We start from the raw sequence: 16,053 nt of genomic DNA, 5'->3' as shown, positions 1-16,053 counted from the left end.
CTCCTGACTTTTAAAAAGAGAGGAAAGCAAATGAAGAGGAAGTAAAGTTATCTAACTTTCACTCCTACTTGTGCTCCCGAGTTTTTTAAAGGAATGAAAGCAAGTGAAAGTAAGTAAAAATATAACATAGTTTCACTCCAAAACTTTCATTCCAAAAGTGGGTCTCTCCATTCTCCAATAAAAACTGGGGAGCAAGGGAATCCCCTGCATTACCAAACTCATTAGTGTATGTCACCACAATACAAAGCTACTAAAATGATAGAAAGGCCACGATATAACCATTGATACATAATTGGCTGCTAGCAAAAATGTAAGTACAACAAGTTCAGGGCTCATCTTCAACAAAAGATATGATGGCGGTGAAAAACCGACAAAATTGGGGTTCAGGGAAATATATATTATAACAATGAATTTCGACAACATTACAAACACGGCAAAGATTGCATATAGAAAACTAATACGCTGTTAATGCCCCCCATCTGTCATTTCCTGTATTATACCACAATTTGTAGTTCTCCACTGTCATGCTCCATAACCTGTTAAACTTGTAACCCTTTGTAAAACTAAATTATGTCCCTGTACACGCTAATAAACTCTGAAGAAGACCTTTACATGATTGCTGCTAGACCTATAGGGCCTTCCTCATTTCTGGGCTCTGGAGCAGGGACCAAACTGCGAGGCCTAGCTGAAAACATTAAGACGTAATAATCAGTAACAAAGCCATGAAAGATACTTTTTGATAGATTTTCCAGGTGACAGAGCTCACAAACAAACCCTCCAACTCCAAGCGCAGATTGACCATCGTAATGTCAAACACTAATATTGGGGATTTACAATATTACAAAACAATTGAAGTTGTTCTACACGTGGCATTACCAAAATCAGTTGTTACAGACTATAAGCTTACTTGATATTAGTTAAACCTCATTAAGACATGCTGCTGAACATCCAAAGCAATACTGATCCTCAATATTTTAATATCACTTTTTTGGCACAATGTTATATCTTATTGTAAGTTTTCAATACACTACCATACACTACCATGGCTCTTTAAATTATAACCAACATATATAACTAACACAGTCAACCCGCCAGAGAAGTATTGAAAGGACAAATAACAGACACTTCAGCTTTAGAATGATTGGCAACACTCCATATACAAAAAAAGGACAAAAGCACTCATATATATTATTAGTTGAGCTGAAATATATTAGATGTTGGTACTGACCAGAAACATTGGTAATCACACCAACACTTTTAGGATTCGCAAGAGCTTTTAGCTTGTTTCCTGTAGCTAGCAACAATAAGCTCCTCATATGTTGCTTCTGTTCCTTGGGACTGCTCGTCTTTGCTAAAGCTTCTTCAAAAGCAAGAAGATCTTGGGGTGCAATGCAAGGAAGGGAGAGTAACACCTGCGATAACATAAAATATGGTTGCACACAAGGGCAAAGACTATTAAATTGCAATCAAGAATATCCATCATACTACAAATTAAACAACTTAAGGAATCACACCAACCTGCCTGGGTGCTGGGTCTCTATCAGATAGATAAACAAAGATTTCACGGCATAGACCAACAAGCTCAGCGCTGACATTAACATTTGAATCAAATTCCAAACTACTAATTATTGCATAAAACAAATCCTTTGCAACAAATTCTCGGAGTTCAGCATTGCTAGATGAAACAGCCAAGAGAACAATAGATCCACAGAAGGAAGAAACTTTAGTCACAGATTCACCATCTCCCCACTTAAAGGTGTCTAAAACTATCTGCAGTGCCAGTAGAGCTAGGCCTTTGTGCTTCAAAAGGAAACTGCATTTAAATTAAACTTTATAAATCAGAAATCAGAAAACATATCTGTTATTACCTGCCACTAACCGCAATAAAAAAAATTCTCATGAGCAATACATGCAAGCATACCCAATCATGGAACTAGAAGAAAATGCATCCAATTCTTTAAGTGCAGACACATCCACCCGATTAACATGCCCAGACTGCTCTACTAAAGGAAGACCAGTATTCAATCCTTGGGAACCCAAAATCGAGAGGAGCGTACAGATCTCACGAGTCAAGCCTCGCAGTAGCTTTTCCTCCATTACTTCCACTTTCAAGTCGGAGTCTGCAGGTATGCCAAGACGATCTGGAACCTTTGCTCTACCTTCCTGTTTAAGACTGGACCATGAACAACTAAGGGCCTGCTGCGAGTACAGGAATATTGGATGCAAAAGCTTTTCTAACCACAACTCCCACATATCTGATGGGCAGCATTTGATTAATGGTATATAAATTGAATGAACAAGCTGCCTCATATGTCTGAATTCCATTGACTGTACATTCTCCAATAAAGCCAAAGCTACGGAATGGGCATCCATAGTTTTGAAAAATGAATCCCCAATGGTTGCTGATAAGCCCAGTACGTTATACCTAGTTTAAGTAATTTCATGAATTCATCAGATAACCAAAATGCATATAGAAGAAATAATTTTATCAAGCATAGTTTACAGATAAATAGATAATACTTAATATGAGAAGCGTCATATATATATTATTTATAATTTGATATTATACTATAACTTCTGCTATACAATCACAAAATGGTTTCTGATCAAACATAAGCTCTATCTGTTGATGGAAATTACAAACAAGAAACACATATATATACATAAAATAGTATATGTTTTACTTTCCGTCTTGCCCAAATAAAAAAAATCAAAATTGATGAGGCTCAACAAAAGACATATAGGTTGTTCCTTTATGACCCACACAGCTCTGCCCATCATCATGACATTCTTTTTATAACTAAACCAGCAGTCTTTCTGCATATATGATCCAGAAGAACATATTAAAATTTCAGAACATACCCGCTATCTCTTATACCCTTCAACCAATTCCGTATATCATTTTCATTTGACTCTGTAGAGCCTTCTTTATTCATGTCGAATTGAGTTCCATCAATAAAATTCAATGCAGTCCTGGACGATTTTAAATTTCCTTCACCGAGAAGACTTGTCCGCTCTACATCACTCATAACCATTGCAGCTTTCATTTCTCCAGGTAAAGCTTGAGTAACAGGCGGCGACCATAGAGAATGTATACCTCGAAGCAGCTGTGAATATAAACATGCCATTATTAGAATAATCACTTTATTCAATGCAAACAAGCAAATTAGATGACATTTGCCGAATATGTATGAGTATTTTACTGACCATTTCTTTACAGAAGCAAACTTACTTTCAAAAGAGGAGGCAGCATCCATGACAGATGAGATGCCATAGGATGACAGGGAACATAATTTTCTGATGAAGTGTTCAGTACACTTGAACTGCCTTTTCTGACACCGCTTCTCTTAAGAGCCTTCTCAAAAAATGTTACAGTGTGGAAAAGTGACCACATGAACTTTGTCTCAGAACACAAGCGAATCAAACCATTCGGGTCTGATAAAAACTCATTTTGCCATTCAGTTTGTATCCACTGTTTACTCAAAGGTTCAAGTAACCATACTAAAACTTCTTGCTGCTGTTGAACCCTGCACAAGAATTAGAAGCATGAAAGTAATTAATATAGTATAAATAGAAAAAACAGATTTAAAAAACGCCTTGTAATTATTTACCCAGCAGCAGAAGCCATGATAAGAAATGCTTCCCCTAGCAGATTATGCTCCCCACGAAGAAGACCACCTTCTTTTTGCAAGTAAGACATTGTGTCAGCTATTGCCTATAGAACAATGGAACTAAAAGTAAGTACAGGAATATTAGGGAAATGGCTTAAGAGGGTGAATATCATATACAAAGTCTACTAAATTTGTTAACAGATAAAAAATATGGAGAAACAAAAATTTAGAATAAGTTCCAACTAGATCACGCAAATAAAAAAACTAAGCTCAGCAGTAAAGAGAGTAAAAAAAGAAGGAAAATAAGTAGCTCATGCAAGATATGACAAGATTACAGAATCCATAGAATGAACAGATCTTACAGCACGCCAGTTCTCAGATTATATATGTGTTGAACCTTAATGAGGTGACATTTGCAACCAATTAAAAAAATAAGACCACCTTGGTAATAAAATAAAAGGTGAAACCTTTAACTGGAACTTTCCTAAAAAGTGAAATTTAAAAGGCATACCTTAGTTATACGGGTTAATGCTCTATTTCATCACTCTACTGACCAAAACTTTCAGTTGGCCTACCGAGTCAAAAAAGTTTTCAGTCAACTAATTGTATAATTTAAAATTTTCAAATAGGCCATTCCGTTAGTCTCTGTTAAGTTTTTACAGATTGATGTTCTATTTCGTAACTGTACTGAACTAAAATTTTCAGTTAGCCCACCGAGTGAAAAAAAATTCATTTAAACCGCCTCTCCAGCCCCTGTCATCCGCTGCCGGAATCTGTCTCTCGTTATGTGACTCACGGTTAAGCATTACGTTGATGTAAAATGGTTTGTATGGTCATATCCGAATGGATATAATTAGAGCCCAGGAGGATGCTTTGGGAAGAAATGGTGTCTGTCTTGGTCAATAGGATCATTTCTGGTCTTATAACCAAGCTCTGGCACGACAAACGGTATGTATGTGTTCTGTATTTAGAGTGAGATAGACTAATTAGCTGCCAAACAATAGTACATATCGAATCAGCACACATACCCGACCACTACTCCTCCGTAATCCTCCTTTTATCTCCCCCACCACCGCCTATCAGCCATTGGGTAACATATTACACCAGATTTGGTGCAGAGCACAGACCATTACGATAATGAAATTGATTTGTAAAGCTTCCTTTAGAATTATATTGCTATATCAAGATTTACTAATCGCCACCGGATGACAACCTATCTATTGGCACCAAGCTTGTACATAACACCACTGTAAACCCTCCCTCCTGACACAGACCCTCTCACACAGCCTCTCCTTCTCTCTTTCCCTTTATCGTCTCCGGCTGCGATATAGCCTGCACAGCTCCCTCCCGACTCTGTTTTTTTTCCATCCAATGAAAACTTTTTTGACTCGGTAGGCCAACTGAAAGTTTTGTTCCAGTACGGTGACGAAATAGAGGATTAACCCTTAGTTATACATGTAGAGTCTGGTATCTGAATATTTTATCTCTTAGAATGAACGTTACAACTAAACAAACCATACACATTCCTTCCTATACCCTAATTTGGAAACAGTGACCTCCCTAGGAATCGATGGCATTGAAAATAACTTATTAAACTCAAACTAATTTTACACATGTACAAGTAAGGTTCAATACAAATATAACTTTGGTCTAATATGTACTAAAAGGTACGCAACTTTATATATTAACAATTTTTATTCGATCCATCTCTATATATGTGAGTAATTCTTACACACAACAATAAAGATTGACTACTTAAATCTTGCAACACACAATCAGAATGGAGAACAAAGATACACTATACCTTCATATGAGGAAGAAGGCTTTTTCCAGCTGTTTTGGCAATTCGAATAAATGATGTACATATCTGCAATCTTGCGTGGCGAGCCGTACTTGTAGCAGGATCCTGCAGTTTATGAAGAAGTTATACTTGCAAAGCCAAGCAATTTTCTTGTAAACTACCTAGTACAAGAAAAATGTAGTTGCAGAACAAACCTTTACAACAAATGGAAGTGAATTTAAAAGCTCGAACAGCTTATTTATCACGCTTCCCACAGCATCAGCATGGTACTTTAAGAAAGGCCCCATTGCATCTAAATAGTGCCCAAGTAGTTCCACAAACGTTGGTTCAGTCCATTTCAATGAAAGCAGTTGTTGAAGTAGACCTTGTGGTTTAAAATAATCAAAAGAATCAACATAAAATCAGAAACTTAAACTCTTTGATATGTCTATGCAAAAACCAAATAAAGGATGCACAAGGCTGATCCATGAGACTGAATCATTACTCTCCCTTCCCTATACTTAAAGTTCAAACCAATATATTAAATATAATCGAATGCGTATATTGTACCGAGAAGAGAAGGAAAAAGAAAATCAAATGTATACCTTCAAGAATTCTGCCTAATGAAACTCGTATCTCAGAATCATTATTGTTATAATCAGTTGAGCCGCCATAAATTGCACTCACAATGTTGTCTAGAGCAAATTGCATGCTTTCCATTGCGGCAAAATTCTACAGCAAAAGAAAATGATGAAGCATATTAATCAACAATACTGAATTAGAAGATACTGTAACAAGTCATGACAAGTACAAAAGACAGGATCAAACCTGAGCAGTTGGATCAAGTGAAAAGGCATTGATGATTATTAAAATTTTCTCGGAAACCTTAGTAGCAGCTAGGAGAGGCTTGCTACAGGTAATTAGCCGAATCAACTCTGTCTGTAATGAGAATTTATAAATCAGTGAGACAGATATAAAGTACAGTCTACAAGAAATAAATAACAGAGTTGATTAACAACTAAAAATCACAGTATGGTTGCAAGCTAAATCTATTCCTTCCAAGTATATCATAGACAATCATAGCGAAAACACAATCCTGACAGAGTTGCAACCTAAATCTATATCTAAAATTTCCTAACTCTAATTCATTTTTCGATATATGTCAAATATTTCAGAGAACTTTTTATTTGATATATGAATATTGTAATTTATATAATATTTTACATATATTGTTGGCGGTTAACTTTGACTTTTTTAATTAATGAGCCGAATAATATCAATTTATTTTGTTTGAGATCTCTATTTCAGATATTAAAAATCACATATTTTTACATTCAAATATATAGTAATTTATTAAGGAGACAATAATCACATAGAAGAAAAGTCTCTAACATTGACAGTTTTATTTATTAATTTGTCTTTCTAGAGGATCTTTACTAAATTATAAAAATTTGTGTTTTACCTTCTCATTTACAGAAAATTTAGTTATTTTGCAGAAGGCAATTCTTTAAAATATATGATCAAAATATTATAAAATTATGTTCAGTAAATATAACTTGACATCTCTGTGATAGAAATAGCTAATGCTGATGCTCTCATCTATACAGATATTTGTCACCGTCGAAGTCTCTCATCTATTCAAAAATAGTCACCACCAACTAATAGCTTCAAATTAAGATGAAGATAGTTCAGATTTACTGAAGCGCACACAGACACACATAAACTATATAGGGTCATGTTCCAAACAAACCCATCATGCTTTTATGTTCATAATATTTGGTGGATGCTATTTATATTTTCAGCGATGCCGTGTCGGTGTAAGTAGGCAACACTGTTATTGAGTCGACTAGTCGGAAAGCCGCCAAAAAAAAGTAGTCGACTAGCAACTGGAAAGAAAAGTCTACATGTGTGAGTCTCAGTCGCAAAAAATCTTCATCAGACAAACATTATCAATTGATTATAGTTTAAGATGCCAAGATGATCATAAAGGTTTCCAGAAATTTAAGTGCAAGATCATATGTAAGATCAAGAAAATAGTATATGATACAGGCAGATACTACAATCCTGTTAAAAGCATAGGCATGGAAGACGTACCAGTCTTGAACGGTACTGACTGAAATCTCCTTTACCCTCAATATCATCACTCCACAATTCCAGTGCCCCAATACCATATGCTGTGCCAGATTGTACTCTTTCTTTTTTGACCATGCGTTGAAATGTGATTTCCAGCATAATACTAAATATATCTTCATTCAGAAAACTTAAAATATTCATCTTCCCATCGTCAGCTTGTTTAGAACCAGAGCTCAGATTGTTCAATGAACTGTCAACAGCTGCATGTTGAATAACCTTTGGCTTTAGAAGTAAATCTCGCAACAAAGCCTACCATATCAAACAAACAAAAAATACTTTAAATAGGACAAATAGTACATATGATGATTCAAAACTCCAAATATACTAATAAAAAGGAAAAAGAATAGGAAACTATACCAGCCAAAAGAATAGAGTCTGGTAGTGCAGATCTAGCTTAAAATGTTGAAAATATCCTAGCATCTGGAGAAAAAGAATAAAGGAAAGAGGAACATGGATCATGTAGTTAAAATATAATTCAATGAGACATCTCAAAGTTAATACAACACGACTGTCTGAAATAAGGAGCATTAACATACCTGCTGAAGGTAGAAAGGGATTATTGTGCTGTCACCACTAATACATTTTAGGTTAAATGTACCCAGAGACACCATACTCTCACATATATATTCAGCATATTCAAATTCATTCTCATCAATAGTAGCAGCATGAGGTCCAGTTTTGCTCAAGAATTCTCTTGACACATTCATCAACACCTGAAAAACATTACTCATTGCCGAATCATATGCGGTGTCTGCATCAACAGGTCGCTTCCTGCAAACAATAAATACCAAGATTCAGTAGTCACCTTTAGCAGAGACCACCTGACTTTGCATAATTTCCACATACAGCTGTTCAATTAGTTAAATAATTTATAGAACGTACCTTGAAGAGACGAGCTTGAAAAAATCACATGCATGAAGACGAAAGTCGGGCGCTGAGAGTAAGAAGCTACAGCTGGGAGGACAAAAAGGGTATATATCAATGTCAAAATCACAAATAATAATGCTTAACATATTAAAATATACTAAGTACCCATGAATTATCCCATATTTTGAAAGATCAGGTAAAGGAGCCCAATCCGCATAGGCATTGACAGCATTCAGAATAGATGTTACTGCAGCTGCATGCTGTTTGGCAGAGTCCATCTGTTGCATACCTGCTTCACTTAAAGCAGCTCCGAAATGCCTTTCTAGTAACTGTCTTGCGAAAAATTTACACAGATATTTAGTTATAGGAAAATCATCATCAACTACGGATAATAATGGCCAGGACTTACAGAGTACAATAATGGCAAGATTTCAGGCAATGAATCGGTTAGTCCACGTAACAACAGCCTTCGCCTATCACCTATATTAAAATATCATTAGGAACAAATATCAGTGAAAGCTATGGATATCTAATACTTTTCAATAATTTTCTACAACATTGAACATGGCAAAACCAAGTAAACAGATAACAATAACTCTTAATCTTAAACTATAAACCTTCCAAGTCTTCATTGTGAACTGTGATATCTTCTGGAAGCCACCTCAATATAATTGACACCAGCTCAGCCTACAAAACCATTTTTCCAACATCAAAACATATGCAGCTGCATAACTTAATGTAAACAGAATATACATCAAAGATTGCAAACGATTGAAGTACTTGGAGAGGACCACTGGCGGAAAGGGAGACTAGCGATGGAAGAAGCTCCTGCCAAAGACTTAGACCTTCTCTACGGACTATCTGCAGCAGAGATATTATATATATGATTTATTATGCAACATACTACCAATCAACAACATAATAAACACCAAGAATCTAGAAACCTCAGCGATGAGGGCAGCTGTTTGACTTTTCAAAGCCCAGACTTCACAAGGACCTGCAACTTCAGGCAACAAACCAATGGCAACATTCGTGAAGTCTCTTCTTTCATTAGAACTAAGCTCATCCCACCGTAATCGCACTACATGCTGCACAGAAAAAAACAGATACAAGACAGAAATAAAAAATCTTCATTGATATCAGATGAATCTAAAAACATGGTTGTAAGGTATTCACATCACCAGACAAAAGAAAAACTAGAAAATTAGAACTCTTGCAAGAGAATGGATAGCGATTATAAGTATAACAAATTATATAATTAATTTAATGTCAATTGTTTAATCTGGAATAAAATACTTAAAGAAAATCATGGGCTACTTGTATATATAATATAGCACTTGAAATTATCAAAAAAGTAACTCCTTGGATAAAGTCCTGAAAGATACTAGAAATTGCTACAGAACCGGCACGATTTCCATTTATGATCTCTGGTATAACACTATAAACAATTAATTACAGTCGAGTTTCCCCGTTTTCCTTTAAACAGATACGTCACTGACACAGATCATACATAAACATTTTAAATGAGAACAGGCACGAAGCATACTTGCATCAATTTTAAGGCATGTATACGAATTTCGGTAGACCAATCCTTTTTAACTAATAGAACAGATGTATTTGCCAAGACACGCACATCTCCTGCTTTTACCTGCAAACATTTAAGAAAAAGAAATTATAAGAAACTATATATATATATTAAATTTTATATTAGCGTTTAAATCGGGGGGGAAATGTCTGTACATAGAGAGTGTAGAAAACCCTAGATAACTTGTGGAAGTGATCCACCCACATTAAAGCAGACATATTGAGTGATAAACTCCCAGGCGCGCATTGCAATGCCACCAGGGCGGAGCCATAAAATTAAAGGTATGGGGGCAGATATTAAATATTCAATCACTCGCATTCATTACTTGTATAATGTATTCAATCACTCGCATTTCATTCAATATTCATCACCTGCATAATGCTTGCAATTACACAGCAGTAGATTTATAGATAGGAGGAAAACATTAATATCCTATACCAAAATTATCTTTTTCATACCAAACCTAGAATATTATAATATCTTCAAACATATTAAAAAGATAGGTCTGCCATTACTTTTTGGGCTCATGAAGGGATTCCCACCATTTCACCATATATGAGCACATTAACAACCATGTGTTTACACTCATAAGGTTTAACTTTACAAATCAATATCAGTAACAGTAAGTATATCCTCTACCAACAGAAAATATATATATACATATAAACATCATTGTTTCGAAAATTGTCCTAGGAAGACGATTAATCAGCGACTGGGCCGAACACCTTGATTTTGTGACATTCAGATTTTGGATATAGAGGTTTCTTAAGAAAAAAGGGATAAATCCCTGGATACAATGGAAAAATTAAATATATATATATATATATATATATAAATCAATAACATTACACAAATAACTTTAATCTTGGCATAACAGTTATACATTTACCGCAAATAGTAGCAATCAACCGCTACAAGCTGAACTAACAGTCTAGCAATCATAACAACCTTCACATCCATATAAAAACACGAACCAACACACACACATATATAACCAAACTAGATCATTTACATAACTCATCCAAACCGATACCACCAAAACCCGATCACCACTCCAATTCTAACTAAATTACATACACCAATATCAACAATTATTTCATCACAATCAACCAAATCTCACACACAAATTCAACATACACAACAACAACGAAAAGAAAAAAACAAAAATACATTTTACAGAGAAAAATGCGAAGAAGCTTACGGATTCGAGATACGAAACAGCAGCTTTGCGAGTATCAGGAGGGCAGTTCCATTCAAGTACAGCGACTATTGCTTGCGCCACATTCCTTGCTGTGTTGTTCGAATCCTCCATTTCCTAGGGTTTTATAGACCACTCAATCACTGATTTTATGTGTGGGTGTACAGATACAGCAGCTTTGTATGTATGTATATAGATTATAGATAGAGAGGGGGTTATTAAGCAAGGGTTTCTGGCAGCGATTGTAAGTGGAGCTTTGTGTTTGGGTTTTGGACATAAATAGGGAAAGCGAATTTGTGTGTCTGCCTTTGTTTATGTTTCAAAATACTATTATGTCTATTCGTTTTTATTTTTATTTTGCTTTTTGGTCATGTCTATGATTACTTTGAATATTAATTATTATGATACTATATAATATTACTAAAATTAAAATATTTTAATCAAATGTCACATTCGATATGGATTTATGATACATGTATGGGGTGCACTCAATGTGTCCGAGCCAAGCCTACGCCATGACGTATTAAAAATGATACCCTGGGACGGGTGTAAAGCTAAACAAATTGCTTCTCCTCCAGGAACAGAATATTGTGTTAGTTGCAAGAGATGTGAATCCGCCTGTCCAGCAGCAACTCGTCTCGTTGATAATCGGTTAATCTTCCTTGAAAAGATTTCCAGTACGAATAGACATTTCGCTCTGATGCAAGTCACCAAGCATACACTCGTCAACAACTGCATTACAATTCATTGGAATTTGTTCGCCTGCCGCGTGACCAGTTTCAGATGTATTCATCTCATTAGTTACTTTAAATTAGTTAAAGTATAAGTTTGATCAAATGAGAAATGTGTTATTATATGTCATTTTAGAAGATCATTATTTTTATCAGATAATCTTATAATAATCATATAGACTAACCTCAAATCAAAATCAAATCAAATGAATCATAAAATATGAACTTTTTTATGACATTAATTTTCTCTTAATTAAGAAATATAAAATCATTTACAAGTTATTTAAAGTGTGTTATTAAAATATATTTAATGTCGTACTAAAAAATTTTAGACGGTAAATTTGTTTGGTGATACTGACGATCAATAATTAATGTTGCTGTTTCAAATCAGATTAGAAATTACTAATTGTTTGTTAGTGAATTCCGTTACATATGAATGTAGTACTATAAGCTCACTCGGAAAAGAGTAATCGTATAATTAATTTGATGATTGAGACATATTTGACTATATGTCGTGTACCCATCCCGCAAGTGACATACCTGACAGTAACATCTTAAATGTCATGTACCTGTCTCGTAAAAAAATATCTTATCTGATGACCGAACATTTGAATAATTAATTAGTCTAGTTTAATTATGAAAGATTTTGGGGGGGGGGGGGGGGGATGCCTAATTTTATAGAAGAACACTTGATAAAATAAAATTCTTACAACAAAAACTAGTTTCATTATACAGAACTTTAATTTCTCTACGAAAATTTTGATCCTCGATTAGATGTTACTATCCCAACATCCATAATACAAAAGACCCGGCCCACAAAAATATTACGACACATAAATTTGGTTTCTATCATATTTGAAATATGTATGCATCTTATACGAGAGATGACGATCGATGTCGTCAGGAAATCTATATTGTCAGTTTAGCACAAGCTCTGGAATCTTTACATTCAATTTTGAAGATATTTTAATATTTATACAAAATGTATCATATCAATATCATCAATATCATTTAATAATGATGACTAAAGTTTTCACAAAACCTAATTGATCAATTTGTTGACCAGCATGTCATCTAATTGTTTATAAAAAATGTACACATAGATTGACTATCATCCTAAGTTTTTAAATCTAAATTTTGTGCAACAACATTTGACATCTTATGTGAGAAATTAACATATCAATCATATTAGAAACATGAAAAATTCAGAACATGATCGCTATTATAATATACCAAATGGTGCTAGACTTATTCAATGATTAAATATGTTTACAAGAACATTTATTAAGACATAATATTATAGAGGTGTATTCGATTGGGATTTTAATGGATTGTTTTTAGTCTATGGATTTTAATGGATTGTGTCTCATTTTGATTTTGTGCGGATTCTTGATAAAATGTCGCAGAGTTGATAGGATTTAAGCACACTGCTTCAAAATCCCATTGATTTTGATGGGATTTCAAAAAACTTAAAATACACTGAAGAATGCCACAAAATCCATCATTTTATGAAATGCAAAAAAATCCATCAGCATTTGAATACCATCAGATTTTAATGGATTTCAAACAATCCCAATTGAATACCATCGGATTTTAAAGCGTAATTTAAAATCCCAATTGAATACCACCAGATTTTGTAGCATAATTTGAAATCCCAATTGTATACCTCAAGATTTTAATGGATTTCAAACAATCTCAATCGAATACCCTCGGATTTCATGAATGCAAAAAAATGCTTTAAACTCCCAATCCAATACACCCCTCTTATACTTCATTCAACAACTTCAAGACATAGTAGCCAAAATATATGTGAACGATTGATCGTAATATCATCAATTATCGAAGATCAAGTTTCCTCTCCATTGACCCGAGTCCATCAAAATCTAACAGGACCATGAGGCTCTAAACAAACTAAGTCCTAGATAGACCCATGTAAGTCCAAGAATCCCTGATTGATCTTTATCGACACTAATATCTCCATTCTCATACATCCCGCTTTTAATATCAAGCTAGGACCATGTAGTCAGTAGACTATTCTTCTCATTATACTGCCTAATATTGTGTGTGATTCTTATTTTGATATAATTTATATTGGAATATGAACATATCATATAGATATAATTGTTATCGTATAATAAAAAAGGTCATTTTTATATTTTTTTTTTATAAATTGAAATTCTAAATAGATAGATTTTATTTGAAACGAATTATAAAACAAAACGGATGGAAACAACGGGAGACGAGTCTATTTTTAGTTTAGTAAGAAGGATAAAACGAGAGTGGCACCTCAAAGACCACACCGCTAAAACACACAAATATAACTTTAGTCATGGATGATTAATCAACGAATATATAGAGCACGGTTGGATAGTTCAATAATTCAAGCGGTTAAGAACTTATATTTTGTCATCCCAGGTCTTGATTCGATCTTGGTTCATTTCGAGAATTTGTTTGGACAGATACTAACTTATAAAACTATAGTATTTGTCAAAAAAAATGAACGAATTTATAAACCTATAGAGTAAATGTTTAAATATTCAAGAAGTGTGATAATTCCACCCAATGTCTACCTCTAAACTTTCATTTATATCCCCGACCCTAGCTCAACACGACGCCGTTTGTTCACCTCCCTCGACGCTTCTCCAATGTCCACCGAACTTTCCAGAGATTCCGACTCCAGGGCAACCACGAAACCCTACCAGACTAGCCGAAAAGGTGGCGTGTCCGTCAAGCCACAGTGGAAGAGCCACGTGGTGCCTCTAGTTGTACTTGCTGGCGTAGTGCAGATTGCATGCATGCTTTATTTGAGCAGGGCAAGTGTGAGCGAAAGAGAGGTGAAGTATTTGAGTGAAAGAGAGGTGTTGTCAAGACACGAGTTTGATGAGGTTTTCGAGAAGTATAAGAAGGCTAAAGAAGACGCGGAGAATAATCAGGTGAGGATGGTGGCGAGGGGGGTTGTTATGGGAGAGATTGAGAGGCATAGCGCGGATGGGATTGGGAGGGTGGATTATGCATTGGCGTCGGGGGGAGGGCGTGTGACGAGGCATTCCAAGGCTTCAGGTGGTGTTTGGTTTTCGGGGATTGGTTGGAATGGGATTCATGTGGATTCGGTTAAGATGTTGAGACCGAGTTTTGGTGAGCCTGGTGATTGTTTTGCTCTCAGTGGGAGCAGTGGCTTCGTCGAGATTAAGCTCAGGAGAGCTATCGTTCCTGAGGCTGTTACATTAGAACATGTTGCCAAGGTAAGTATTCTTTCATCATATTCTGTACTTGTTAATGTGATATGGTAATCTGTTTCACCAATTGCTCGATGTCGTTTCTGTTTTGCTTTTGTGCTCAGTTTTTACCAATTTTAAGATAAAATTGCAGTAATACTCCACTATAATTTTTATTAATTGTTAATGAATGATTTGTTAATCACAATGTGATTCCATTGATATGATTGTGATTTCTCGTAACTAAAACACCTAAGTCCTAATTTGTTTTGAACAGAGTGTTGCTTACAGTAGGTCCAGTGCTCCAAAGGACTGTATGGTATCTGGATGGTTCAGAGGACGAGAAATGGATTCAGATGCTGCTGAGAAAAAGTTTCCTCTGGCCAAGTTCACCTATGACCTTGAAAAGAGCAATGCTCAAACTTTTAATGTATCAGAACCAGCAGGCTTAGGCATCGTTGACATGATAAGGCTAGACTTCACGTCAAACTATGGAAGCGCTTGTCATACTTGCATATATCGTTTCAGGGTTCATGGTCACAAACCTGATTCATCTATTCCCGTGGCAAAGAGGTTTTAGTATTCTTTGCTTATTCACTTCAGGTGGTTGATCTTCTTAGTTTTGGCTTTTTGAATTTGAGTGTATTGAGATGTGTTAGCACAGCCATTTCTATGCTTATGGCTCACCTTTATAAGGCTTTAGATTTTCATCTGCCTTGTGTAGATTGCTCTAGAGTTTAAGATGATGTGCTGATTTATGTGCTCCATTGTCATAGTTATGAATACAACCACTTTCGAATCACATTTAATATGATCAGCAATCTTTGCTAAATGTACTGTTAATATTATATGCAGTTCCATATATTCTAAAATAATAAGATATATCATCAATTTTTACATTTCATTCTCCCGAGTGGATTATATCAGCTAGTA

The 16,053-nt window shown here is 35.1% G+C and overlaps 2 protein-coding genes across 2 annotated transcripts; one reads left to right on the top strand and one right to left on the bottom strand.

The window, feature by feature from the left end:
• Positions 1-256: 256 nt before the first annotated feature.
• Positions 257-11,490, bottom strand: LOC108227520 (protein HASTY 1). The gene is made up of 22 exons (XM_017402707.2): positions 11,178-11,490; positions 9,938-10,039; positions 9,336-9,479; positions 9,172-9,252; positions 9,009-9,078; positions 8,801-8,871; positions 8,557-8,720; positions 8,407-8,478; positions 8,061-8,295; positions 7,882-7,944; positions 7,486-7,773; positions 6,220-6,330; positions 5,997-6,123; positions 5,607-5,776; positions 5,416-5,517; positions 3,612-3,715; positions 3,233-3,527; positions 2,863-3,107; positions 1,922-2,425; positions 1,519-1,813; positions 1,229-1,412; positions 257-685 (listed from the first exon to the last, which is right to left on the bottom strand). Exons 1-22 carry the CDS (start codon positions 11,286-11,288, stop codon positions 609-611), a joined length of 3,615 nt encoding a protein of 1,204 aa, XP_017258196.1. The 5' UTR covers positions 11,289-11,490; the 3' UTR covers positions 257-608.
• Positions 11,491-14,550: 3,060 nt separating this feature from the next.
• Positions 14,551-15,700, top strand: LOC108226001 (SUN domain-containing protein 1). The gene is made up of 2 exons (XM_017400954.1): positions 14,551-15,147; positions 15,398-15,700. The coding sequence occupies exons 1-2, from the start codon at positions 14,551-14,553 to the stop codon at positions 15,698-15,700; spliced, it is 900 nt and encodes a 299-aa protein (XP_017256443.1).
• The last annotated feature ends 353 nt before the right edge of the window (positions 15,701-16,053 follow it).

Source organism: Daucus carota, chromosome 6 (assembly GCF_001625215.2).
Source record: "Daucus carota subsp. sativus chromosome 6, DH1 v3.0, whole genome shotgun sequence".
NCBI lineage: Eukaryota > Viridiplantae > Streptophyta > Magnoliopsida > Apiales > Apiaceae > Daucus > Daucus carota.
The sequence above is the reverse complement of the archived record's forward strand: the minus strand, read 5'-3'. Positions and strand labels throughout refer to the sequence as shown.